This window comes from Carcharhinus amblyrhynchos, chromosome 4, assembly GCF_965287045.1.
Source record: "Carcharhinus amblyrhynchos chromosome 4, sCarAmb.v2.hapA, whole genome shotgun sequence".
Lineage (NCBI taxonomy): Eukaryota > Metazoa > Chordata > Chondrichthyes > Carcharhiniformes > Carcharhinidae > Carcharhinus > Carcharhinus amblyrhynchos.
Genome location: NC_137327.1, coordinates 99502121 through 99527663, shown reverse-complemented (window position 1 = coordinate 99527663; position 25543 = coordinate 99502121). Strand labels below are relative to the sequence as shown.

The 25543-nt window shown below is 43.6% G+C and overlaps 2 protein-coding genes across 3 annotated transcripts in view; one reads left to right on the top strand and one right to left on the bottom strand.

The window, feature by feature from the left end:
* LOC145342249 (endothelin receptor type B-like) overlaps positions 1–3570 on the top strand; it is a 33348-nt gene extending 29778 nt beyond the window's left edge. For both annotated transcript variants that reach the window (XM_080187655.1, XM_080187657.1), the window contains exon 8: positions 781–3570. In XM_080187655.1, the coding sequence (XP_080043781.1) occupies positions 781–927 (147 nt within the window). In that variant the 3' untranslated portion in view covers positions 928–3570. The remainder of the gene's footprint in view (positions 1–780) is intronic.
* On the bottom strand, positions 1003–25052 carry polr1d (RNA polymerase I and III subunit D). Its single transcript, XM_080187658.1, has 5 exons — positions 24924–25052; positions 17077–17174; positions 13466–13542; positions 5922–6004; positions 1003–3304 (listed from the first exon to the last, which is right to left on the bottom strand). Exons 1-5 carry the CDS (start codon positions 24963–24965, stop codon positions 3245–3247), a joined length of 360 nt encoding a protein of 119 aa, XP_080043784.1. The 5' UTR covers positions 24966–25052; the 3' UTR covers positions 1003–3244.
* Between the last annotated feature and the right edge of the window lie 491 nt (positions 25053–25543).

Sequence of the window (25543 nt, the reverse complement as noted above, 5' to 3'; positions counted from 1 at the left end):
CCCATCCTTCATGTCATGTGGGTGGCACGGTGGTTAGCACTGCTGCCTCACATCAGGGACCTGGGTTCGAATCCTGGCTAGGGTCACTATCTGTGTGGAGTTCGCATGTTCTCCTCGTGTCTGCATGGGTTTCGTCCGCATGCTCCGATTTCCTCCCAGTCTGAAAGACGTGCTGGTTAGGTGCATTAATCCGAACAGGTGCTGGAGCACGGTGACGAGGGGATTTTCGCAGTAACTTCATTGCAATGTTTATGTAAGCCTTACTTGTGACTAATAAATAAAACTTAATTATTGCTGACAGGGCCATGTCAAATTGGCACTACACTTCCAAAATTCTTTCCCCAAACTTGTCCATGGATTCTACTGCTCCCTGCTGTGGAAACCCTCTCAGAATGTAAATTTTCAGCAATGTCAACTCACTTAGTCTCTCCCTCCATGACTGAGTTTACACCCTTATCCCCTGCAAAATGTTTCAAAGGCTTTTCTACATTAATAGTGCTACGTAAATGTAAGTTGTTACCAGATGCAGATTGGATTGATTCCTGAGTCAATAATTTCCAATATCATTCAAGCCCTTAAGAGATAACTGTAAGATGTCTGTCTGAAAAAAATAGAAAGCTGTGAACAAGGCAGCTATGTCTTGAGCAATGAGAGCAGGAAAATACAGAGAAAATAGAACCAAAAACAGAGCTTTTTTTTAAACTGGGCTTTGCTTAGGTTAGAATGTGAAGATTGTATCTGTTAATTTCCTCCCAATGTGTTTTCCTATTTACTATTCAGTCCTGCTTGTGTTGCTGGTGTCAGAGGCCAGCTCTGAGCACACCAATGGATGAGAGAATGGCTGTTGTCAAGTGGAAAGCCAACGGCCATGCAAATTGCCTGGATCGGAGCAGCTCACGTTTCAGCAACAAGTACAGTTCATCGTGAACTTCTTTCAAAAGTAGAAAAGCACTTCCATGTAACTCAGTCTCATATCTGAACGTTATTGCATTATGTTTTGGAAAATCCAAAGCAGATGTCTATCTACACAATACAAGTCTTTGAATGTTTTCAGTAACAGGAAGAACAAATGCTTTCTCTTGGGATCCCTGCATTTCATTATCAAGGTACTTCTTTCATTCATCACCCACTTAAATGTTTACTTACCAAAGAGATCATCAAACTAAAATATGAGTAGTAATCCTACTGGGCAGAAACTTACTTGGAATGACAAGACACTGGAAATCAGCTTACATTTCGTAAAGATTTCAAACCACTAGAAATTTAAGCACTGTTAAATTTCCAAGAAATCAGATGTAACTGCATTAATGTACCAATCCCCCTGCTCCTGGAAGGCATGCCTGCTTTTGTGTTTCGTAATGGCTACTTGTTATGCTTAGATCACATTCTGTACAAGATTATTATTACTTAGTTCATGAAATTCTCATTAAGTGCCCTCTGAACCTGTAACAATATTACTGATGACTTGTGCTCCAGAACTAGCCACATCCCTAGCCAAACTATTTCAATACAGCTACAGCACTGGCATCTACCCGATCATGTGGAAAACTGTTCAGGTATGTCATATCCACAAAAAGCAGGGCAAGTTGAATCCAGCCAATTAACGTCCCATCAGCCTCCTCTCGATTGTTAACGAAGTGATGGAAGATGGCATCAACAGTGCTATCAAGTAGCACTCACTCAGCAATAATCTGCATACTGATGTTCAGCTTCGATTCTGCCAGGTTATCTCAGCCACTGACTTCATTCCAGCCTTGGTCCAAATATGGACAAGAGAGCTGAACTCGCGGCAAGGCGAGAGCAATTACCCCTGACATCAATGCAGCATTTGACCCAATGAGACATAAGATAACCCTGAAAAAATTGGAATCGGTGCAAATCAGAGGAAAGCTCTCCTTGTTGTACCAGAGTTTTACTGCCTCGCCTGCCCACGAAGTGTAAGATCCTGCCCGAGGCCAACAGAGAATGCCTTCCTGCGAGCCAGTAAAATTCCAGCAGTTGGAGTCATATCTTGCACAAAGGATGGTTGTGGTTATGGAAGCCAATCATCTAAGTCTCAGGATATTGCTGCAGATATCCCTAGAAAAAAAAAGCCTATAAACGTTCAATATGGCACATTCTTAAATGCTGAAGCTAACTGTTAAGAGTTAGCAGACATCCGGAAAACTATATACACAGCTGTGCTACTCCAGGAAGGAGCATGTCGATTGGAAGTGGAAAAGTAAGCATGTAAAGAGGTCACTGGAACAGGTAATAGAGAAAGGCAATTGGTCATGATTAAATTCAATTTTATCCACATTAACCTAAATTTGTTAGATTGTCTTTTGTCAAGCCAGCTCTTATGATCAATAAAATGTTTTAATTTTGAATAACACAAATAATTATACACACTCATTCTACACACAAACTACATTCTTGGTGGAATGATAAGGGACTCATATTTTGTGCCATTCCAAACAGTGACAGAAAGCATATCTTAACATCCAACATTCCTCAAGAAGGTGGCTATTTTCCACTCAGCGTCCTATCATTCTAAAGTGTTTATGGTCTATCTATTTTTGTAAGTGTTGTGTGCATACAGTTGCCTTGTCTATTGATAGAAGGTCGGTGGCACATTGGTTAGCACTGCTGCCTCACAGTGCCAGGGACCCAGTTCGATTCCAGGCTTGGGTCACTGTCTGTGTGGAGTTTGCACATTCTCCCCGTGTCTGCATGGGTTTCCTCCGAGTACTTCAGTTTCCTTTCATAGTCTGAAAGACATGCTGGTTAGGTAGATTGGCCATGGTAAATTCTCCCTCAGTATAACTGAGCAGGTGCCAGAACATGGAGACTAGGGGAATTTCACAGTAATTTCATTGCAGTGTTAATGTAAGCCTTACTTGTGACCAATAAATAAACTTTAAAATACAAAAATCCCCTTATGTCTGCCAACTGACTCTATGTGTCGTGTGTTTAAAGCAGCCGGGGCTGGCAGGAAATATACTACAGAGAAAATAGGAAAATCCAAATGCAGGTAAATATAATCTTGAGTAGGACTCACAATGTATTTGGAATTGCAAATTAACAATTTGAGTTAAACCAAGAGACGATCGAGCTGAGAAACTAAACGTTTACTTACTTTGCAGCCAGAGAATCAGCTGCATCCAAATTGGTTATTTAAACTAAGTCATTTTAATTGATTTTTAAAATATGTTTATTTTTCAAAATATATAAAATGTACAGTATTAAACATGCATGTGCCTTATCATAATTGATCCATCGCTTCTTCCTGTTTATGCTGCTCTTTATATTCCTTTATACTGACCTGAAAGAAGAAATTATCCAGAATCAGTACTGTGACAATCAGACAGAATGTGTTGTAACAAGATGACAGTCCTGTGAAAGTATATCTCTGAACTGATGCATTCAAACTGGGAAGAATAATCACTTCCTGACTGTTGCAGTTAAAAGGTACGCTTTCACAATATGTACGTGTTGCAAATACACTCTTAGTTCAACTATGTGTGGTTAGCCTTCTTTCATTACACTGTATTTTCAATCTAAATTTAATAAAACAAGCTTTTCCTTCAATTTGAAAGATTTATTATGGCACTTTTTGATTACATCTTACCCAAAATACTGGGTGGGAATTGGGATAAATTGCACCATTTTCTGGGCGCTATGAGGGCTCTTATTGCTCAGGGGAGGCGGTGGTGGTGGTGGGTGGGTGGGTGGAATATGAGGTGGAGAATTAGGTATGGGGATACCATCAATTTCAGCCCCACCTTCAGAATGGCCAACATTTCATGGGGGTCAGAACTGCAGGTGCATCTATCCCACTCGGATAACTTCTGCTGTCTTCAATTGTGTGGCATCATGTCCTGCAACTCAGAGAGAAGTGTATGGGTATTGTGCAATCTATTTGGATGACGTGGCTGTCATGTTTGAATGGCTGGCAATATGGATAATTTGAGAGGTGTGAGTAAAGGCTTTCAGCACCACTAAATGTGCAAGGGTGAAATGATGCATATGGATGCAGGTACGAGTCTTGATTGATGAAAAATAAAGAATGATGTGCATTTATATAGCACCTTTCATAACTACCAGATGCCCTAAAGCTCTTCACAGTCAATTAAGTAGTTTCAAAGTGTAGTGACTGTTGTGCATAGCAAACTCCCATAAGGGCAAAGTGGTAAACATCAGATAATCAGTTTTTTTGTGATGTTAACTGAGGGACAAATATTGGCCAGGACAGCAGGAATAACTTCTCATACTGTCATAGTATCTTTTATGTCCAACCAAGGATGCAAATGGAGTCTCAACTTAATCAAATAAAATCAAGAAATCCCAAAAATGGTTCACACATTTATCAAGGGTACAACTAGGGCGTGTGTGTGTGTGTGTGTGTGTGCGCGTGTGTGTGTGTGACTTTCCCAATTACTTACTGTACGTACCTGCATACCTCAGCTGAGGCTCCTGTGTTCCAGTCCCCAAGTCCCCTTATCTGCCTCACTCACAGTCACACTCTACTGACCAAATTGGAAGACCCTACCCTACTCAGGGGAGTGTGACTGCTTCCTGGTACAAAGCATCCACATAGAACATAAGATCTAGGAGCAGGAGTAGAGAATTTAGCTCCTTGAGCCTGCTCTGCTATGCAATACCATCATGGCTGATCACATCTTGGCCTCATCTCCACCTTCCTGCCCACTCCGCATAACCCTTCTTCTTGCTACTAATTAAAAACCAATCTATCTCCTCAAATTTGTTTAGTGTTCTGGTGTCCACTGCACTCTGGGGTGGAGAATTCCACAGATTCATGGTCCTTTGAGTGAAGCAATTCCTCCTCATTCTGCTCCAAATCTGTCACCTCTTAGCCTAAAACCATGTTCTAGAATGTCCAACAATTGAAGAGAGATTGAGTAGTTTAAGCCTATATTCGCTGGAGTTAAGAAGAATGAGCTCTATTTGAGGTATGTAAGATGCAGGATAGATTTAGAGCAGATGTTTCCAATTGTTGGAAACAAGTCTAGTCTGTCATCCTTCAACTAGGTAACTTACCCCCTTATTGACGTAGTTTGTAGTTCAACCTCCAGTTTATAAACTGTAAGCTGTTCAAATTTTAAACTCTCACTGCAAGATTGTTTGCCCTGAATCAAATTGGCATTCAGGTGCTCCCACAAGCTACAGGTGTGACATATGACCTATCCTGCCATCTTAATGTGTTCTAATTAACTAATTAATTATTTTACTTTTGCTTTTATATATTTCATTAACCTCCGCTCCATGCTAGACTGTTTTGAACGCTAGGAATGGAGTAAAACTTCATCACTTACCAGGTACTCACCAAATAACTACCTTCTTTGCCTACAGCATTGTAAGACTACTTCCTGAAGGCTTAGAAAGTCGGAAAATAAAAAGCAAAAAAACCTTTTTTCCTTTCTTCCCCAACTCCCTTAATTACCCAACTCCCAGCACCCCATTCTAAGTTGCACTTCTTGCAGTAAGCCTTACCTAAAGCACTTCTTTTCCCCTGTACACCGGATTCTCATTTTGAATGAAATCCCCAAATATACTCATTCAGTCTCTGTCTCACTCAGGCAGGAGATTCCCCTAACTGCACATTAAAGTCAACTTCATTTCTGTGTTTCTGGAGTCACTTATAGGCCAGATTATACAAAAATGGCAGATTTCCTTCCCTGAAGGACATGAGTGAACTGGATAGATTTTTCCAGTAGTTTTGTGGTCACCATTACTAATACTAATTCAGTCTATTTATATAGGAAAGCTCTGTCTTGAACATATAGCTGCTGCAAGGCAATGATAACAATCAGTAATTGAATAGCCTCGGGCACAATCAAATGATTTTGGATAATTTGCAGAATTTCATATTCGCTGTTGCAGCCTTCTAACTTAAATAGTTAAGTGAATTTGAGACTCGCCTCGAAAGTATTCAGCACATGTTGACAGACAGCCATTAGTTCATTGAGACCTCTGCGGAAAGGTTCGACAGATGGAATTCGCCCTGGAATATAAATCACAATACATGGTAGATAACTCCAAGTCCACTACAGCATTTGCAATGTCAAATTCGCCATTTCCTACAGGCTCTTAGCAATTCAACTGTTTCCAAGTTTTACAACTTTTCCACTCTCCTCACAAACTATCAACATTCCTGCCAATTTTTCTACCTTTACAGTATGAATATTTAGTTACTGTTTTATGGGCAGATGTACAATTCCAGGAAGATTTGTGCTGTGAAAATCAGTATTGTTGAATTACTTAATTAGGTGCATGCCGTTGCAAAAAAAAGTCTTTTCTTGAACTGTAATGGTCCAGAGCACAGTGCTTTCATTTGAAACAATAAACTCAAAGAGCCAGGGCACTTGCTGAGGTACCAATACAATGGATAGTACAAAGCAATAGGAGTGTGAAGTCCTGATATAACTATTAGATTTTTTGATTGAGCATTGTGCCATTAGGATTACAATCTTCAGCCAACAGGACATAACACTTCAACTCATTTAAAAGGTACCTGGATCTGTACCCGAAGTGCTACAACTTGCAAGGTCAGAACAGGGGCGTGAAGATGAGATTAGAATGGGAGGTTCACTTTTTCCTCAGCTGGTGCAGATGGCACCATGGCACAGGGGTGACTGGGGTATAATAGCTGGAGCTTCTCCTCTACTGCATACAGCAGGCGGGTCTGCGCACTTTCACAAAATCTCCCCCCCACCCCACCTTCCACCACAAGAAAATCGCTGGCCTCTCCATTCCTTCACTGACCTGGACATCGCTGGTCTCCCAGCCTCCCAACCTCCATCCCCACTGACATCAGTGGCCCCCTGACCTCCCCATTCATCCCCACTTCACACACACAGCGCTGTGCTGCCATGCACTCCCCCTCCCTGTGAACATTCCCCCTCATTGAGTGACAGCCTCAAGTGTCTCTCCCCCTGGACACTGTATCTTGTTAAGTTAACCCAATCAGCACATTTGGAGATGGCTTACCTTCTAGTAACCAAGCTGCCTGTCTGTTATTCACAACGAAATTTAACGGGCCCATGACTGCCCCTGGATTCCCTTAACAAGTAAGAGCTGTATATATGCTGCAAGAATGAATAAACAGGCTATCACGCCAGGAAGATGGCCCAAAGAAATCTGGTCCCAGACTTTGTGAAAGTGCGCAGACCTGCCTGCTGTATGCAGTGGAGGAGAAGCTCAAGCTATTATACCCCAGTCAGGGCTGTCGCCCAAGAGGTCACGCAGCAAGCACTTTATGGGAGGCAGTGGCTGCAGAAGTGAATACCAGGACTCTGACCCCTTGGTCTGGAGACCAGTACCAGAAGAAGATGAACAACTTTCTTTGGGAAGCAAGGTTGAAACAGTACATGTGCTGTGTTTGCAATGTCTAACCATCTCCAGATACTTCAACTGCAGTAATCAATGTCTTCCCCTATCCCCACCCCCACCCAGTACTGACTCCAACCCGTGGCAACCCCCCACCAATCAGCACCCCCCAGTGTGGACCCATTTCCCCAAAAAGACCACACGAGTTCCCCAATTCTAACACTTATTGCACCTCATGCCCTCCCACACATTAAGCTTTCAATCCCCTTATGTCCCCACAGGAGAAAACCGTGCACAACTGCCATGAGAGGGAAAAGACTGCTGGGGGTGTTCTTGAGCTGAGGCTGTTGACCATCTGTGTGTAGCGTGCCCTGGACTTGCCTTGAATGGTAACTGACAGCCAGGTCAGTCCGGCATGCAAATGAGCATCAGCTGAACTCTATTCATAAGTCTTCTGTGAAGCCAGTGCCATGGTGAGCAAGCTGTTTTCTCCCCTCCCTCCCCCTATTGTGTGTTCTTTACAGTGCTGGATCCTGGTGTTGCAGGCCCCCTGCTGCTGCTCCTGAACCAACTCCCATGGACACCTCGGAGGGAGGCCCCGAAGAATCATCAGAGGACAGCACCAATGAATTGGCACAGGCATGAACCACACAACCCACCCACACGGAGATGATCATGATGGTGGGCCATGTTAATGATGAGGCTTCTGGGTCACTTACTGGTGAGCACATCACAGCCACTGATACACATCAGGTGGAGGCAAACACATCCGAGGACTCGGGCACATGCAAGTCTGCCGGTGGCGAGGATTCAGTTGGCCCCAAGCCAAATGCTGGGTCTCAGGGTGCGTTCATCCCAAAGTTGGTGGAGATGTATCAGGAAACCCGGGGACTTGTGGGTGGACTGTCAGCAACCATGCTGCGACCACAAGGCTGTTCAGGGGAATCACAGCACTATCGCAGGAAGTGGTGCCAGCATAGCACATTAACCAGGCCAACACTGCAAGGGTGGCATCCACAGTGGAAAGTCTGGCACAGGGATTTGGCCTCATGGGTGACAGAGTCCAGGCCATCTTGGAGGCATAGCATACCATGGCAGAGACAAGAGGGCCACAGTCGAGGGTGTAGCATCCTGGAGGCAAATCCAATGGCCACAAATGTCAAGGGCATATTGGAGACACTGCTAGCCATGGTTGGGGCTCTCTCTGGGATTCTGCACACACAGCAGGCTGTAGCTGTGGGCCTCAACAACGTAGCCCCTGTCTCAAAGGACTAATGCTGAGGGGCCCCAGTGCTTTGAGAGAGGGTGGGGGGGGAGAAGGGCCATGAGGGTTGAGGGGTCAGCTTTGGGTTGTGGGTTGGTGGCAGCTGCTGTGGTTCCTGAGGTGTCGTAGAAGGATGTGGGAAGCAATCCCATCACTGAAGCGAAGTGCTATTAGAGCCTTCCTTGAAACCTGCCCCGCTGGACCCCTGCCACTACCACCTGTCCTCCATCTTCCAGCTCCTCGTATAGCAGGTCATCCACTTCTGCCTGGTGTCAATTCTCCCCCTCCTCCAGGTGGTCTCCCCGCTGGTATGCGATGTGCAGAAAGCAGCACAGGATTATGATGTGTGAAGCCAGCACAGGGTCCAACTGGAGGGCATCCTTAGAACGGTCCAGGCAGCGGAACCGCATTTTCAGCAGGCCTATGCAACGCTCCACTAGGGACCAGGTAGCAGCATAAGCCTCACTGTAGTGGGCCTCGGACTGGGGCCACCGCACTAGTGTCATCAGCCATGACCTCAGATGGTAGCCCTTGTCTCCACGAGCCATCCCCACAGCCTGAGCTGGTCTTCAAATAGCCCAGGGATGTCCGATTGCTTCAGCACAAAGCTGTCATGGACATTCCCTGGGTGGCATGCGCCTGCATGATGTTCATCTATTGGTCACATACACTTTGAACATTCAGTGAGTGGAACTCCTTCCTGTTAATGAATGGTTGCCCTTCACCTTGTAGGGCCCGCATGGTGATGTGTGTCCCATCCACTGCCCCTTGAACACGGGGCATCCCGGCAGTGGCAGTGAAGCCTACAGCCCGGGTCTCCGGTTGAACCTGGCCAATATCAAAATGGGTGTATTGGCCAGCCTAGTATCTGTAACCTGGCGAACATATCTACGGACTGAGACCTGTGAGATTCCCAACTGGGTGCACAGAATAACGCTGTTGTGTAGAAGTTAAGTGCTGCCGTTGCCTTAACTTCTACTGGAAGTGGGTGGCATCCCTTCCCCTGAAGTGCCAGGTGTGTGATCACTTCACAGAAGTGTCGTACCATTTCCTTAGACAGGCAAGGCCAGCAACGGGATGGCACGTGGCCTCCGATAAGTCTCCAGTGACCTTCTGGTCTGGTCTTGCCTTGGTCTCCACATCTTCCTTCTCCTGGCCACGCTTTTGGAAGACTGCTCTCCCACTTCATGGGCATCACCAGCAGTCCTCTGCCCTCCTCCCACTGGGTCAGCCACTGGCTGCTCCTGGAGCGGCCTACCTCCTTTCCCCACCTCCTCAGCCGCCAAAATAATGGCCAGCTTTAAATCAATAAGACTGAGATTCCCTCTCCCAACAATTATCACAAGATGGGTTACCATTTACTGCAGAGCACACACAGAATATGTATTTAACATGACAACCTGTGCCTGGAGCAGCTGCAGGTTTGTGAGCCCTCAAGCACTCTCCTCCCACTCTCCCTAAAACCCAGCACTCAGTGCAGTCCACTGTGCTGGGACAATGGCACATCCCAGTGGCTGCAGACAGCAGCCTGACCAGCACTCAGTAAAGGAATCCACCCACCACACAGAGACTCCACGGAACATCACTGGGTCTGGGGACATTTCCAGCTCTCCAGGAATTTCCCCACACCAAACAGAATTTTTCTTGGCCTGCCTCCAACCTCCCCAACAGTTGAGGGGCTGCAGACCCACAAAACTTACCTCCTTACTACTGTCCAATGCTGTCACACCAGGTCCCAACTTTTATAGGACTGTTGTAAACCCTGCCAGCGTGACATTGCACCAGAAAAAGGGAAGACGCTAGCATGGATGAGATTTTAGACACAGACTGCTAATGGCATGCTAAGGTAAGTTAACGAATGCAAACCGCCATTGTGTTGATTTTCAGTGTGGATTCATTGACGTAAAAAATACTTAGGCTGGAACACACGCGAAGGCCTGGATGCCCAGTATGAATCCTGCAAATCAGCCGCCACTGATGTCTCCCAGCCCACTGCACTACAAAAGCAGCATAGCGGGATGGGAGAACTGCCCCCCTGGTGTTTGTCAGCAAGTATTGGGCAGATGGACTTAGTGTGGATATGATGTAAAGGTAACACTTTGGACAAGTTGAAACGTTGAGAAACCAGAAAGTAGGTCATTAAAACAATCATGCCTGAAGTTATAAAATAAAGGATATAGGTTTAGGGGCTGAGGTAGACAATGATGGAATAAGAAATCAGTGAAGGAATGGATGTCAGATTTGAATCTTAGATCAGGGTCAAACAGGTGCAAAGGTTTGTCATAATGTGATTCAGCACCAAACGGTCATGAAATGAAGCCTGATATTGGTGGAGGAAACCTGGCGTCATAAGCACACAAATAGAAACTACATGTTTGTGGGTGATGTGTGTATGAAGCATATCAGTAGGAAAAGGAGACAGAAAGCATGCTACTTTGGAAGACTTTTCAGATGAGTTTACAATGGGAAGTTTAGAAGCCATTCATGGAGTTGCACTCAATTAATCTTAGTACTACAGTCAAAAAATGCCAGTCCATTAGAACTTGACAATGAAAGAGACTGGCATTGTCAACTTATTCAAAAACTACAAAGAGATAGTGGAAGGCATTATGTGCCACAGTCACAGGAGCTGTAATGAAGGCCGGCACTGTTTCAGTGGACAGGAAGGCACAGTAAGAAGTCTCACAACACCAGATTAAAGTCCAACATGTTTATTTGGTATCACAAGCTTTCGGAGCGCTGCTTCTTCATCAGGTGAGTGGGTTCACAAACAGGGCATATAAAGACAGAGACTCAATTGCAAGATAATGGTTGGAATGTGAGTCTTTACAGGTAATCAAATCTTTACAGATACAGGCAATGCAAGTGGAGAGAGGGATAGACACAGGTTAAAGAGATGTGAATTGTCTCAAGCCAGGACAGTTAGTAGGATTTTCAAAAAAAGTCCTAGGGTTAGTAGGATTTTCCTAGTTAGTAGGATTTCCTGGTTAGATTTTAGTTAAATCTGGATAGGCTGAACGAGTGGGCAAGGACCTGGCGGATGGAGTATAATTTTAGCAAGTGTGAGGTTATCCACTTTGGTAGAAATAATAGTAGGACGGATTATTATTTAAAAGGCAAAAAGCTACAGCACGCTACGGTGCAGAGGGACCTCGCGGTCCTTGTGCACGAGTCGCAAAACCCAGTCTGCAGGTGATCAAGAAGGCAAATGGTATGCTGGCCTTTATAGTGAGGGGGGTAGAATATAAAAGTAAGGAGGTCTTGCTGCAACTATACAGGGTACTGGTGAGGTTGCAGATGGAGTACTGAGAGCAGTTTTGGTCGCCACACTTGCGGAAGGATATACTGGCCTTGGAGGGAGTGCAAAGAAGGTTCACTAGGCTGATACCGGAGATGAGGGGGTTAGCCTATGAAGAGAGACTGAATAGACTGGGTCTGTACTCGTTGGAGTTTAGAAGGTTGAGGGGGGATCTTATAGAGATGTATAAGATAATGAAGGGGATAGATAGGGTAGAGGTAGAGAGATTCTTCCCACTTAGAAAGGAAAACAGAACTAGAGGGCACAGCCTCAAGATAAGAGAGAGAGAGAGAGAGAGGGGGGGGGGGGGGGGCGGCAGTAGATCAGAGTTGAGGAGGAACTTCTTCACTCAAAGGGTGGTGAATCTCAGGAATTCTCTGCCCGTTGAAGTGGTGGAGGCTACCTCGCTGAATATATTTAAGTCACGGGCTTAAGCTTTTAAGCTTTCTGATAGACAGGGGAATTAAGGGTTATGGGGAGAAAGTGGGAAAGTGGAACTGATCCACTTCAGATCAGCCATGATCTTACTGAATGGCAGGGCAGGCTTGAAGGGCTAGATGGCCTACTCCTGCTCCTATTTCTTATGTTCTTAAATCCCAGTTAGGATTTAATCCTATTTAGTTAGGATTTAGGATCCTAGTGTTAAATCCTAGCGGACATGAGAGATTCAAAAACAAAGCTTTTAGTGAATGCTTTCAAAAACTTAGAAAAGCGAGGCTAGAAAAAGAAAGATGCATGGAGAGGATGGATAGTTTAAGCGAAATGACAAAACAATTTTACTCTGAAAAAGAGTTAATGCCTAAGTAAAGGAGGCCAATAAAATCAACAAGAGGTAGAGTCAAATAGTCAGAAGATGAATTTCATGGAGAGAATTGGGAAAGGAGATAAGGTAGATAGAAAAGAAACCGTGAAGTGACAAGAAATGAGGACTGGCATGGCTGGAAGACTCAATGGAGAACAGGAGCACAGGCAGCTACACCAATGACCCCAATCTCAGATGTAGAAATCAGTGAACTCCCCACAGCTGGAAGTAAGGGTGAGGAAATTTGATTAGTTTTAAAGAAGAGGAACCTTAGATTGTCCTTGTCCTTCAGGACGGGCCTGATATCCAAGTTCACAAAAAGTAAGTGTTAATGGGTAAGATACAATGTGCTGCCAGGTCACGTTCAATCACAGTCCAAGCATTACCCTCAGGAAGAGATGAAATAAGGTAGAAAATCAGAAAACTGAAATGTTTGCGATCAGTAGAAATTAATATATTTGCTAGAAATCCAATCATGATGGTCAGCATGCTGTGGGCATCTTAGGCCCTCCACCAAAACATTTGATAGCTTACTAACCAGTTGTCTGAATTTCTCAAATTCTTTAATATTGTTTACTGAATGCCAATTTTTCCTCTCCATATGTCCACCATAGAAGCAGAAACATACACTTGCTACATAGGCCACCAACAACACACAACCTCACTAAAATTAACGATAAGGAAATAAGGTAAATATATACATAAAACAAAAGAATAAGCAAATTCTTTAATGACTCAGAGATTCATAGAAACAAATAAATGCAGGAATTACCTCGTGTTTGAATTCTGAAGTTAATTTTGCTTTCTGACGGATGAGTGATGCTGTAGCCACAAAATTCTACGTCTGGGCTGAGAAAAAAAAAAGAACTTTATATTAAAAAATAGATATTAAAGATAAAGATACTATTTGTGTCCACAGAATAAAACTATTCTATTTTGAAAATAACTTTTATTTCCAAAAAAGATTAATGAACATTGGTTTAAGTAATCTTTGTCTTGTGACATTACACATTACATTTCTGCAAAGGAAATACAATGCAATCCTTTGCCAGAAAACACAAGGTAACCAAAGAGGAACTAAAAGAAAAACATGAGTAATGGCCATTTCTCTTTCAATTTAGGTTTTCATTGTATAGATACAGGGTACTGGATATTGTCACCTGACTCTTTCAATGCCCAACTGAAATGGTGTACTTCAGTCACTAAGAGTGGCAGAGCCAGATCTGAGGTTCTCCACTAAACCACATAGAGACTAGAGATGTTGCTGCAGTTCAGTAGCTTTATCACTAAATTGCAGCGACATTCCCAAACTGTTAATAGTTTGGTATGGAGACTGCAATCACAAGTAAAAATGAATGACTGCTGCATCAACAACTATTATCAACGTGATTATTTGATGACTCATTGCCACAATTACATTCACCTGATAGGCAATGCACTACAAGTTGTAGTTAAAAGACTTAAGTTTCTAAATTGGAACACATTTTAATTATTTTAGCTAGCTACTGGAAAAACTGTGAATCAGATCAGCTTGAGATGTTCACCAAGGTGCAGAGCTAGTTGTCACATAATGGCTGATTTTGCAAGACAAGATTAAAGGCGGCTGTGGTTATAAATCAGTGAAGGAATATTGGCTTTAAAGTTTGCATATAACTAACTTTATAAACTGCTTTTTGGTTTGAGCTGTTTCTAAAAACATTGTTCATATATTTTCCTCTCAGTCGGATCTAGAATGGGCATGGGAAGGAACTATATTAAGAATATAGTAAGTCCCTGATTAATGTCAACTTATTTAACAAATCTTGCCTCTTCTCTCTTGCCTACTTTCCAGCCTTGCCTCTCACCTCTCTCCCCACCTTGCCAACCCCTGACCTTGCTTCTCCAGCCTTAATTGCCTCTTCCCCCATCCCCTCTGCCTTCTTCTCTGCCTCCATGCCTATTTTCTTACCCAAGTCTTTGGAGTCTTGACTCTCAATTCTTGTTTCTGGCTCTTGGCACTATGTCCTAGACTCCATCTAGTGACAGATGTTGGTCAATGCAGGTAGCTGCTAACCACACCAACCATTGTATTCCACAAGATCAGTGGTGGGCAAACCGTGAACCAAGATCCACGTGTGGCCCACCTAGGTTCAGAGAGCTGCCCACCAGACATTTTGTTGACTGTTGCCCACACACAGGATTGCCACATTCCATGATTTCCATCGCATGGTTTTTTCCTACTGACATTACTGAAGCCATATGCAACTGGAGCAAGGGTAAATTAAGTGAAGTGCATCCTGATTGAAAACAACATTGCCTGAGAGTTGTGTGTTTTCTCTGCTTCCAGAGTATAAACATTTATTTTGTTTTTACCATTTGAAGTTAATGATAGTTGTATTAATGTATAAATGATTAAGCATTTCCTATAACTCATTATGAAATGTCAGGCATTAATTAAAGATATTTAATCTTATTCATGGGGCTATGGTTAGTGAATAAGTCTGATTTCAGTCTTGCCATCCACTGAGATGAAGGAGGGCCACTCATGTAGCCCACTCACTAGCATAGTTTGTCCAGTGCTGCACGAGATGAAACTTGGTCAATGTAGAAACGCGATTCAGGAATCCCAAAATGTTTCAAGGAGCTTCCCAGAAAAATTCCACTAATGGCCAAAGTAGAAATGCTTGTACGCCAAAGTTACAGGAAAATGACAGCTGTCAGTTTGACGCCCATGAAATGACTAGGGTCCAGGGAGTAACCTGCCATTCAAGATGATCAATGTCCAAAAGGAGCCAATAGGTACCTAGACCATCGCAACTGACAGGCTATTTGGCCAACAATTGCTATTGTTCTGACAACTGGCCAAATCGAATGCTGTTTGTCTCTCATCTTGTGATTGAACTTGAAGTTAGAGAGTCATCAATGGTCGGGTGTGCTGTGTCTTCTGCTTGGACCCAGGAGCGATGTTCTGCCCGTGCATGTAGGAGTGGAGCTTTTAGATGAATACCTACAATTTAATTTAACTCTCTGGCCAGTCACACTATGCACTCACTCACCCACCAAGAGTGGTCATTCCCCTCCACTTGACTTTCATCTATGAATCCTTGCTACTTCAATTATGTTTCCTGTGGCCCTGGAGTACTTCAGGATTTAGAGCTGAGGTTGGGAAGGGAAAGCCCTGAGCCACACATAGACACCATGATCCCACAATGACCAAAAGCCTAATCAGAATATTCCTCAATTTTTCTCATCAGAATACATCACATTCATAGCAAGAAAAAAAATTAAGTAACACTCATGTACTCCAATTGGATTTAAGGATCAAGCACTATTATATCATTAAGAAGCATCTTGAAAGAGACATGAATAGGCAAGGAATAGAGGGATACGGACCACACTGGGGCAAAAGGTCTTTAGTTTTAGAAAGGTGTCATGTGTAAGCGCAGGCTTGGTGGGCCAAAGGGCCTAGTCCCGTGCTGTATTGTTCTTTGAATCTGGCACAGAGTCTAGATTTCCAAACATAGATCTGGGTTGTGAAGCACTAAAAATGGTAGAAGGAAGGCTCTGTAGCCCAATCTTTCCAACAGCGTATTTTCAACTACTTTATTATAGAACAAAGAACAATACAGCACAGGAAACAGGCCCTTCGGCCCTCCAAACCTGCGCCGCTCATGCTTCCAACTAGACTGTTTGTTTGTATCCCTCCATTCCTAGTCTGTTCATGTGGCTATCCAGATAAGTCTTAAACAATCCCAGCGAGTCCACCTCTACCACCTTGCTTAAGCAGTGCATTCCAGGCCCCCACCACCCTCTGTGTAAAATACGTCCCTCTGACATCTGTGTTAAACCTTGCCCCCCCCCCTCACCTTGAACCTGTGACCCCTAGCGTTTGTCACCTCCGACGGTTTCCCACTGTTCACCCTATCTATACCTTTCATAATTTTATACACCTCTATTAGGTCGCCCCACATCCTCTGTCTTTCCAGGGAGAACAACCCAAGCCTACCCAATCTCTCCTCATAGCGAAGACCCTCCATACCAGGCAACATCCTGGTAAACCTTCTCTGCACTCTCTCCAAAGCCTCCACATCCTTCTGGTAGTGAGGCGGCCAGAGCTGGACTCAGTATTCCAAACGTGGCCTAACCAACGTTCTATATAGCTGCAACATCATATGCCAACTTTTATATTCTATGCCCCAGCCTATAAAGGCAAGCATGCCATATGCCTTCTTCACCACCTTCTCCACCTGTGCTGCCACCTTCAAGGATCTGTGGACTTGCACACCCAGGTCCCTCTGTGCATCTATACTTCTGATGGTTCTGCCATTTATTGTACAGCTCCCCGCTACATTAGTTCTATCAAAATGCATCACTTCGCATTTATCAGCAAAGAGAACCACCTACTTTTTCATAATCATGTAACGTAGGGCATTTCCTAGAGTGTGGTCCTCGTCATGCAGCACAAATGTAACGCTGGAGTCATCGCAACCTTCTGCCTGGACCTGGAAGAAATGAAGACCGTCAGTGATATGGCAAATAAACCATGAACACAAGACAGTGTTTTTCCTTCTTCCCACCTGCTGCAAAAGCAGCAGAAAGATTCCCTGTCTCCATAATAATTATTTCTCGCAATTACCGTTTATTACAATAAATGTGAGATCTCATCTTAGACAAACTCATCATAACTCTTTTCTGGCAAAACAACTTCAGCCATAACAAAACAGCAACATAACACAAACACCTGCCCACAAAACAACATATATCCCCAAGTGCACCGATTCTGAAACAGTTCTAAGTCATTCTTCAACAATAAGCAATGATGAAATTATGGAACTGCATTAAAAAAGAGTGAATATCGTGTACAAGATTTTCAAAAAATGTTTGATGCAATGCTGCTGAAATGGCTGATTAACACAATTAAGAATCATGATATTAAAGGGAATGTGACACCACAAACAGGAGACTGGTTCAACCGAGGCTCGTGATCATATTCGAATCTGGGTCCTGTGATGTGTTTTATGATGTGGAGATGCCGGCGTTGGACTGGGGTAAACACAGTAAGAAGTCTCGCAACACTAGTGGCTTTTGCTACCAAATAAACTTATTGGACTTTAACCTGGTGTTGTGAGACTTCTTACTATGTATTTATGAACCTGATATCAATTTGGAGTGACTCAATGCTGACACTTCTGATCACAGGTTGGAAATTACTTAAAGCAGCACTTGTCTGCTATAATTTAGATTGCTCGAATTGTTTGGTAGAGATCTTTTTTTTCTTTTCTCTGCAGTCATTGCACAATCTTCAGGTAACTCAAGGGAGCATTAGCTACATTAGGAAAAGAGCACAATTTTAAGCACTGCATTCTAGTTTAGAAAAGGCAGGAAGATCAAGTGAAAAAACTAGATTGGAGCTTCAGGAAGTCTGCAGAGGAAAAGTGGAAGCTCACAGTCATACACTAGAAACAGATCAATAGCAGACAAGCTCAGAACTCAGAAGTTGTGATCACCACCATTTGCATTCCCTTTGACTTTTTGTCCACGATATCTTTGTCAATTTCGCCCCAGCTTCCACCTATCGCTGAGCCTGTAACCCTTACAGCTCCACCTGCCATCCCCCCACTCCCCTTACAGCAGTATAAATATCATCCTATTTCTAATTCTCTACAGCTCTGACAAAGAGTCATTTAGGCTTGAATCATTAGCTCTGTTCTCTCTCCACAGATCTCAGCTGAGATTTTCCAGCATTTTCTGTTTTTGTTCCAGATTCCAGCATTTGCAGTAATTTGCTTTTAAGCTCAGAAGTCCACTGATCAGAAGGAGAACAGACAATGCTACATTCATGATGCCAGGGAAGCCTTCGATATTTACTTCTCTAGAAAAGATACAGGAAGGATGGAACCCACATTGCCCAAGAACATGAGCATTCAGAGATACATTATCATTAGTGCTAAAGACATCTTAGTTCCCTGTAGCGGCGTCCAAGTTTCCGTCCCATGTCCATTGCATTATTTCTACTACCTCTGGGCAGCAGTCCAATGTTGGAAATTAAAAGGCAGCTCGGGAGTTAAAATAATCTAGGACTTATTCTGGTATATTTTTGCATGCTTTCTTCCTGGCTAAGATGAGCACAGCATGCACTCTGCCTCAAGATAAAATCAGGGCATATGGTTTTTTTTCCAGAAGCAATATGAAAGTGCTGTAATATCACCAGAACGTTAACATAAGAAACATAATATTAGAACTCAGAGCAGCAGTGGGCAATTTAGCCCCTCTAGCCTGCTCTACTATTCAATCGGATCATGGCTGATCTCATCTCGGCCTCAAAACCTTTCAAACTATTCCTAATTGAAAATCTGTCCTCCTCTTCCTTACGTTTACTCGATGTCCCAGAATCTACCACGCTCTGGGTCGTGAATTCCTCAGACTCACGAACCTTTGAGAGAGATAATTTCTCCTTACCTGCTTTAAATCTGTCACCCCTTACCCTAAAACTATGACCTCTTGGTCTAGATTGCCCTACAAGAGGAAACATCCTCTTCACGTCTAGTTGTCAATGCCCTTTACCTTGTACATCTCAATTAGATTGCCTCTCATTCTTCTAAATTCCAGGGAATATAGGTTGAAACTGCCCAATCTCTCTTCCATGACAAACCCCTCATCTTTGGAATCAATCTAGTGAACCACTTCTGAACCGCCTCCAATGCAACTAAATCCCTCAAGTAAGGGGACAAAAAATGACCACAATATTCTAAGAGTGGTTCACTAATGCTTTGTACAGTAGCAGCAACACTTCACCACTTTTACATTCTATTCCTTCAGCAATAAATGCAAAGATTCCATTTGCCTTCCCTATTACCTGCTGTAACTGCATACCAGTTTTTTGTAATTCATGTATGAAGACACCAGATCTCTCTAGACCTAAGCAGTCCAAAGTTTCTCTCCATTCAAATATTTGCCTTGTTATTTTTCTTACCAAAGTGGATAATCTTACATTTAAACTCTATCTGCCAAATTTTAGCCATTAATTTAACCTATCCATATCCATTTGTAAATTTCTTATTTCATTATCGCAACTTCCTATCCCACCTATTTTAATGTCATCTGCAAATTTACCCATAGTACTCACCAGAGGCAAACTTACACTTTTGGGGGCTCTGCACTCTGCCTCTGTGCCGGGGCCCCACCCGTTATGGAACAGCCCCACACCCCACCATGACATGGCACTCCACCCTCGGTGACAAAGCTAAGTCCAACAGTCCCTCAAGGCCCTTCCCAGTGAAATTAAGCATAGTCCCAAGTGACATCAAGCCACCACCCCAAATTATATCCCACCCCCAAATGCCATCAAGCTCAGTGCTAAATGATATTAAGCCCTTTACCACCAATGCCTATACCTAGTCTGGTCTATGTATGTGACTCCAGACTCACAGCAATGTGGTTGCCTCTTAAATTCTCTCAGGGAGCAATAAATGCTGGCCCAACCATCAATGCCCACATCCCAAAAACAAATAAAAAGTAAATAAAAATAATTTAAAAATCTACCTATTGAAATACAATTACAGTCATCTCCCTAGCTCTCCTGCATAATTTTGGACGTTTCCAAAGTTGTGATATACAACTTAACGTTGCTGTTGTTGGCAGATCTTACCAAGACACTAACAAGACCAAGTTTTGCTGCAAAACAGGAATGATTCTGATTCTGAGGTGTCAGGCAGCAAAATAAAGTTAATTACATTACTAGTGTTTCAGTCTGCAAGTTTTCAATGCCATGATACAATCTATCATAAGATAAGATAAAGAAGGACCTTTGACCATTTAATACCATCCTTCCAATAACAATCCTACCATTCTTCCGGACGTTAGCCTGGGCTATTGGATTGCTCATCCAGTGACATTACCACTGCATCTCTGGTTGAATTCAAAGGAATGAACAGTAATACATTTGGCACTGCTTTGGCTGCAGGAGTTGCCAGAAAGATTACATATTCAGACATTAAAGTGCCTTTGGGCTCCACTCCACAGACAACTCAAATTTGAGAGAGATAAATTAGTACATAGACAAAAACGGAACTATCCAGGCGTCAGAGTTAAAGTACAACAGAATAACTGAGAAATGCAGATATCTCAAAATGCTGTAGGACTGGAAGAGGTTATGGAAAGATAAGGCGTGGTAATCTCATGGAGGAATTTGCAAACAAAGATGAAGGTTCTGAATTTGAGATGTTGCTGGATGGGAATTAATGTAAGTCAGAGAGCATAGGCTCGCTATATCGTATTTACCAGTACAGCATGACAGGGCCAGTACCTGAAATTTTGATTAAAGTCTTGTTACACCAAATATTTCCAGAGCCCTATGGACTTCAATATACCAGAATTAACCATAGCTAGTTCCTCACAGCTTACCTTAAAACTCCCCTGTTACTTTACAACAGCTTTTGATTACAAGTACACCAGTACGTAATCTATTCAAATTCACAATTCATAGAAAGTTAGAATCCCTACAGTGCAGGAAGAGGCCATTTGGCTCATCACGCCTGCACTGGCTCTCTGAAAGAACATCCTACTCAGGCCTTCCCATCCGGCCTATGCCCGTAACCCTGCACATTTACTATAGCTAATCCACTTACACCTATACATCATTGGACGCTAAGGGGCAATTTAACATGGCTAAGCCACCTAACCTCTACATCTTTGGACTGTGAAAGTAGACTCGAGTAGCAGGCAGAAATCCAAGGGAAGAACATGCAAGCTCCACAGTCACCCAAGGCTGGAATTGAGTCCAGGTCATTGGCACTACAAGGCAGCAGTGCTAACCATTGTGCCATCCCATGCATGTCTCACCACTCTAGCCTACATTGCTATTAGATGCATGTGTACACTATTACATACACCAGGATAACAGCCCACTAGATGATCAAAGTGGTAACCAACTTAAAGTAAATCAGCACAATATTAACTTATTAGCAAAAGGATATCGGGCATAAAGCAAAGAGGGTATTCAAAGATGGGCATCATAATTGTTGGGTTGATTAGACCTATACTCAGTGGAATTTAGAAGAATGCAAGGGAATTTCATTAAATAAAATTCTGACAGGGCTGGACAGACTTGATGCAGTGATGTTGTTTCCTCTGGCTAGAGGGATCTTAAACAAGGGGTCATGGTCTCAGAATACAGGTTGGCCATTTAGGACTGAGATGAGGGGAAACTTTTTCACTCAAGAGAGTGGTGAACCTGTGGAATTCGTAAAGTTAAAGTTTATTTATTCATCACAAATGGGCTTACATTAACACTGCAATGAAGTTACTGTGAAAATCCCTTAGTTGTCACACTCTGGCATCTGTCTAGGTGCACTGGAGGGAGAATTCAGCACGGCCAATGCACCTAACCAGTACGTCTTTCAGATTTTAGGAGGAAACTGAAGCACCGGAGGAAACCCATGCAGACATTGGGAGAACATGCAAACTACACACAGCACAGACAGTGACCCAAGCCAAGAATCGAATCCAGGTCTCCGGCACTGTGATGTAGCAGTGCTAAGAACCATGCTGCCCCAATAGGCCGTGGAGGACATCAATGAATATATTTGAGAAGAAACTCTAAAGATCTCAAGGGGTATGGGGAAGAGCGGGAATATGGTGTTGAGATAGAGGATCAGCCTGAACATATTGAATGGCGGAATATTACATTTTGTAGTCCAATTCACACCTCCATTAGAAGATTCAAATCCAACCCATGGTGTCAAAATTTACAGATAGCTCACCAGTCACCTCAGTACTTGGAGGCATTTCACTGAGTCATAGTCATAGTTTACAGCATAGAAAGAGGCCCTTCGTTCCATCATGTCTGTGCCATCCATCAAGCACCTAATTTTCTCTACTCTAATTTTCCAGCATTTGGTCCATAGCCTTGTATGTTATGATGCTTCAAGTGTTCATCTAAAATGCTTCTTGAATGTTGTGAGGGTTCCCTTTCAGGCAATGAGTTTCAGATTCCCATAATGCTCGAGGTGAAAAGATTTTTCCTCAAATCCCCTCTGATTCCTCTGCCCCATATCTTAAATTCATGGTTATGAATAACCCCCAGTTATTGACCCCTCTACTAAGAGGAGGAGTTTCTTTCTATCTACCTTATCTATGCTCATCATAACTTTGTACATCTCAATCAGGTTCCCCCCTCAGCCTTCTCTGCTCCAAAGAAAACAATCCCAGCCTAACCAGCCTCTCTTCATAGCTTAAATGCTCCAGCCCAGGCAACATCCTGGTGAATCTCCTCTGCACCCTTTTGAGTGCAACCACATCCTTCCTATTGAGTGGTGACCAGAACTGCACACAATATTCTAGCAATGGCTCAACAAGCGTTTTATACCACTCCATCATAACCTCAAAGCTCTTATATTCCATGCCTCAGTTAATAAAGGTAAGTATCCAATATTCCTTCGTATCCACCTCACCTAGCTGTCCTACTGCCTTCAGAGACCTTTGGATATGTCCCCCACAGTCCATCTGGTCCTCTGTACTTCCTAGCGTCCTATCATTAATTGTTTATTCCTTTGTTTTCTTAGTTCTCCTTAAAACGCATCATCTCACTTTTCAGGGTTAAATTTCAATAGCCATTGTTCTTCCCATCTGACCAATCCGTCTATATCATCCTGCAATTTAAGGCTTTCATCCTCGTTATTTACCACACCATCAATTTCATCTCTGATCTTACTGATTATACTTCCCACAACAATACATAGTACAAAGACCTGGCACCGATCTCTGCGGTATACCACAGGAAACAGGCTTCCAGTCACAAAAAAGCAGCCTTCATCTATACACCTAGGTACCTCCTCAAAAAATTCAATCAAATTTCTGCACATGTCTGCATGGGTTTCCTTCAGGTGTTCTGGTTTCTTCCCACAGCCCAAAGATAGGCAGGTTAGACGGATTGGCCACACTAAATTGACCCTAGTGTCAGGGATGGAGAAGCTGAATAAACTAGGCTTGTACTCGTTAGAGTTTAGAAGAATGAGGGGAGACCTCATTGAGACATATAAGATGATGAATGGGATGGATACGATAGAGGTGGAGAGACTCTTCCCACTCAGAAAGGACAGTTGAACTAGGGGGCACAGCCTCAAGATAAAAGGGGGGCGGTTTAGAACGGAGTTGAGGAAGAACTTCTTCACTCAAAGGGTGGTGAATCTCTGGAATTCTCTGCCCGTTGAAGTGGTGGAGGCTACCTCGCTAAATATTTTTAAGACGCGGGTTGATGGGTTTTTGATAAGAGAGGGGATTAAGGGTTATGGGGAGAGGGCGGGAATGTGGAACTGAGTCACGACAGATCAGCCATGATCTTATTGAATGGCGGGGCAGGCTCGAAGGGCTAGATGGCCTACTCCTGCTCCTATTTCTTATGTTCTTATACTAGCTAGAGTAAATGCACAGAGTTACAGGGGGATAGGGCCTGGGTGGGATTGTAGTCGGTGCTGACTTGATTGGCCAAATGGCCTCCCTCTGCACTATGGGATTCTAAGATTCAATGTTTGCTTTGTTTCAGACACTTAAATGGATTTGTTAAATGACAAAGATCATATTGTGCTTCCCATAAATGGCTGGTCCATGTTTTCTGATCTTTGTGGCCTGTAAGAAGCTGCACGTCATGCTGGTCTGTGTAGCGTTACACGTATTGGCCTTTTCTTCCATCACTTATTGTTGATGACTTCTATCATTCTCTGAGCTTTGGTTTTGAGTAATAAATATTCTCGATTCTGATGGATGTAGGGATGATTGAGTTTAAGCCAGCTGGGAGTCCATCCTGCTCCTTGCCTCCTGATTCCATACTCTCTGGCCTTATTCATTAGATAGGCCATCTTCTCGGAGGTCTCATGAAAATCCAGATAAATTACATCTACTACATCGATTATCCTATGTGTTTTTACCTCAGAAACGTCAGTAAGGTTAATCAAGTGAGGACATGGGATTAGAGCAGTAAACCAAAAGAGAATTTTGATTTTGCTGACGTTGAGCAAGAGAATCAACACTTTTGTGTGCAAGTCGAGGGCAATCCGAATGTAACTTTTAGTATGTGTCACAACTGTACGGTCGTCAGAATATTGTACTGCATGGATAAGCTGGAGAGGGTCACCCGAGTACTACTCTCAACCGGTTGAGATTGAAAAGTTTCCCGTCAAGTCAAAATTCAATCATAACCCTTCGTGGAACACCAAAAAGCTTACTACAGCAGTGAATCCGCAACACATACTCACCACTTCCAGCACAGGTTTCTTCGCTCCCTCCACCGTTGCCATGCTCACCTCTGTCACTCTCAGGCTCGAAGCGGGCCTGCTCTAGGCGACGCGTAAATTGTGCGTCACGCTGCATAGGATGCCGGAAGTTGTAGTCTCTGGGGGGGAAAACAGAGGACCGTCCGCTCACTGCGCTTGCGCAGATACAGGCCAGTGGCCAGCCTGTTCCACGCCCACCCAGTAAAAAGTCTGACAACACCAGGTTTTAGTCCAACCTATTTATTTGATAATATACTCGCAAGCTTTCGGGTTAGCCCCTTCGTCAGCTTGCGAGTATATTATCAAATAAATAGGTTGGACTAAAACCTGGTGTTGTCAGACTTTTTACTGTGTTTACGCCAGTCCAACGCCGGCATACCCACATCACGCCCACCTCGCCAGCTCCGGTTGCGCAGGCGCAGTGTGCGAGGACCTGCTTCGATCCGCGCAGGCGCAATGAGCGGGGACCGGCCTCGATTGGTGCATGCGTATGGTGTGGGCCCTGGCTTCGATTTGCGCAGGCGCAGTGTGCGGGGCCGGCCTCAAACTGCGCAGGCGCAGTGTGTGAACAGACCATGCCCATCGGGGCCTGCGCGGTGAAC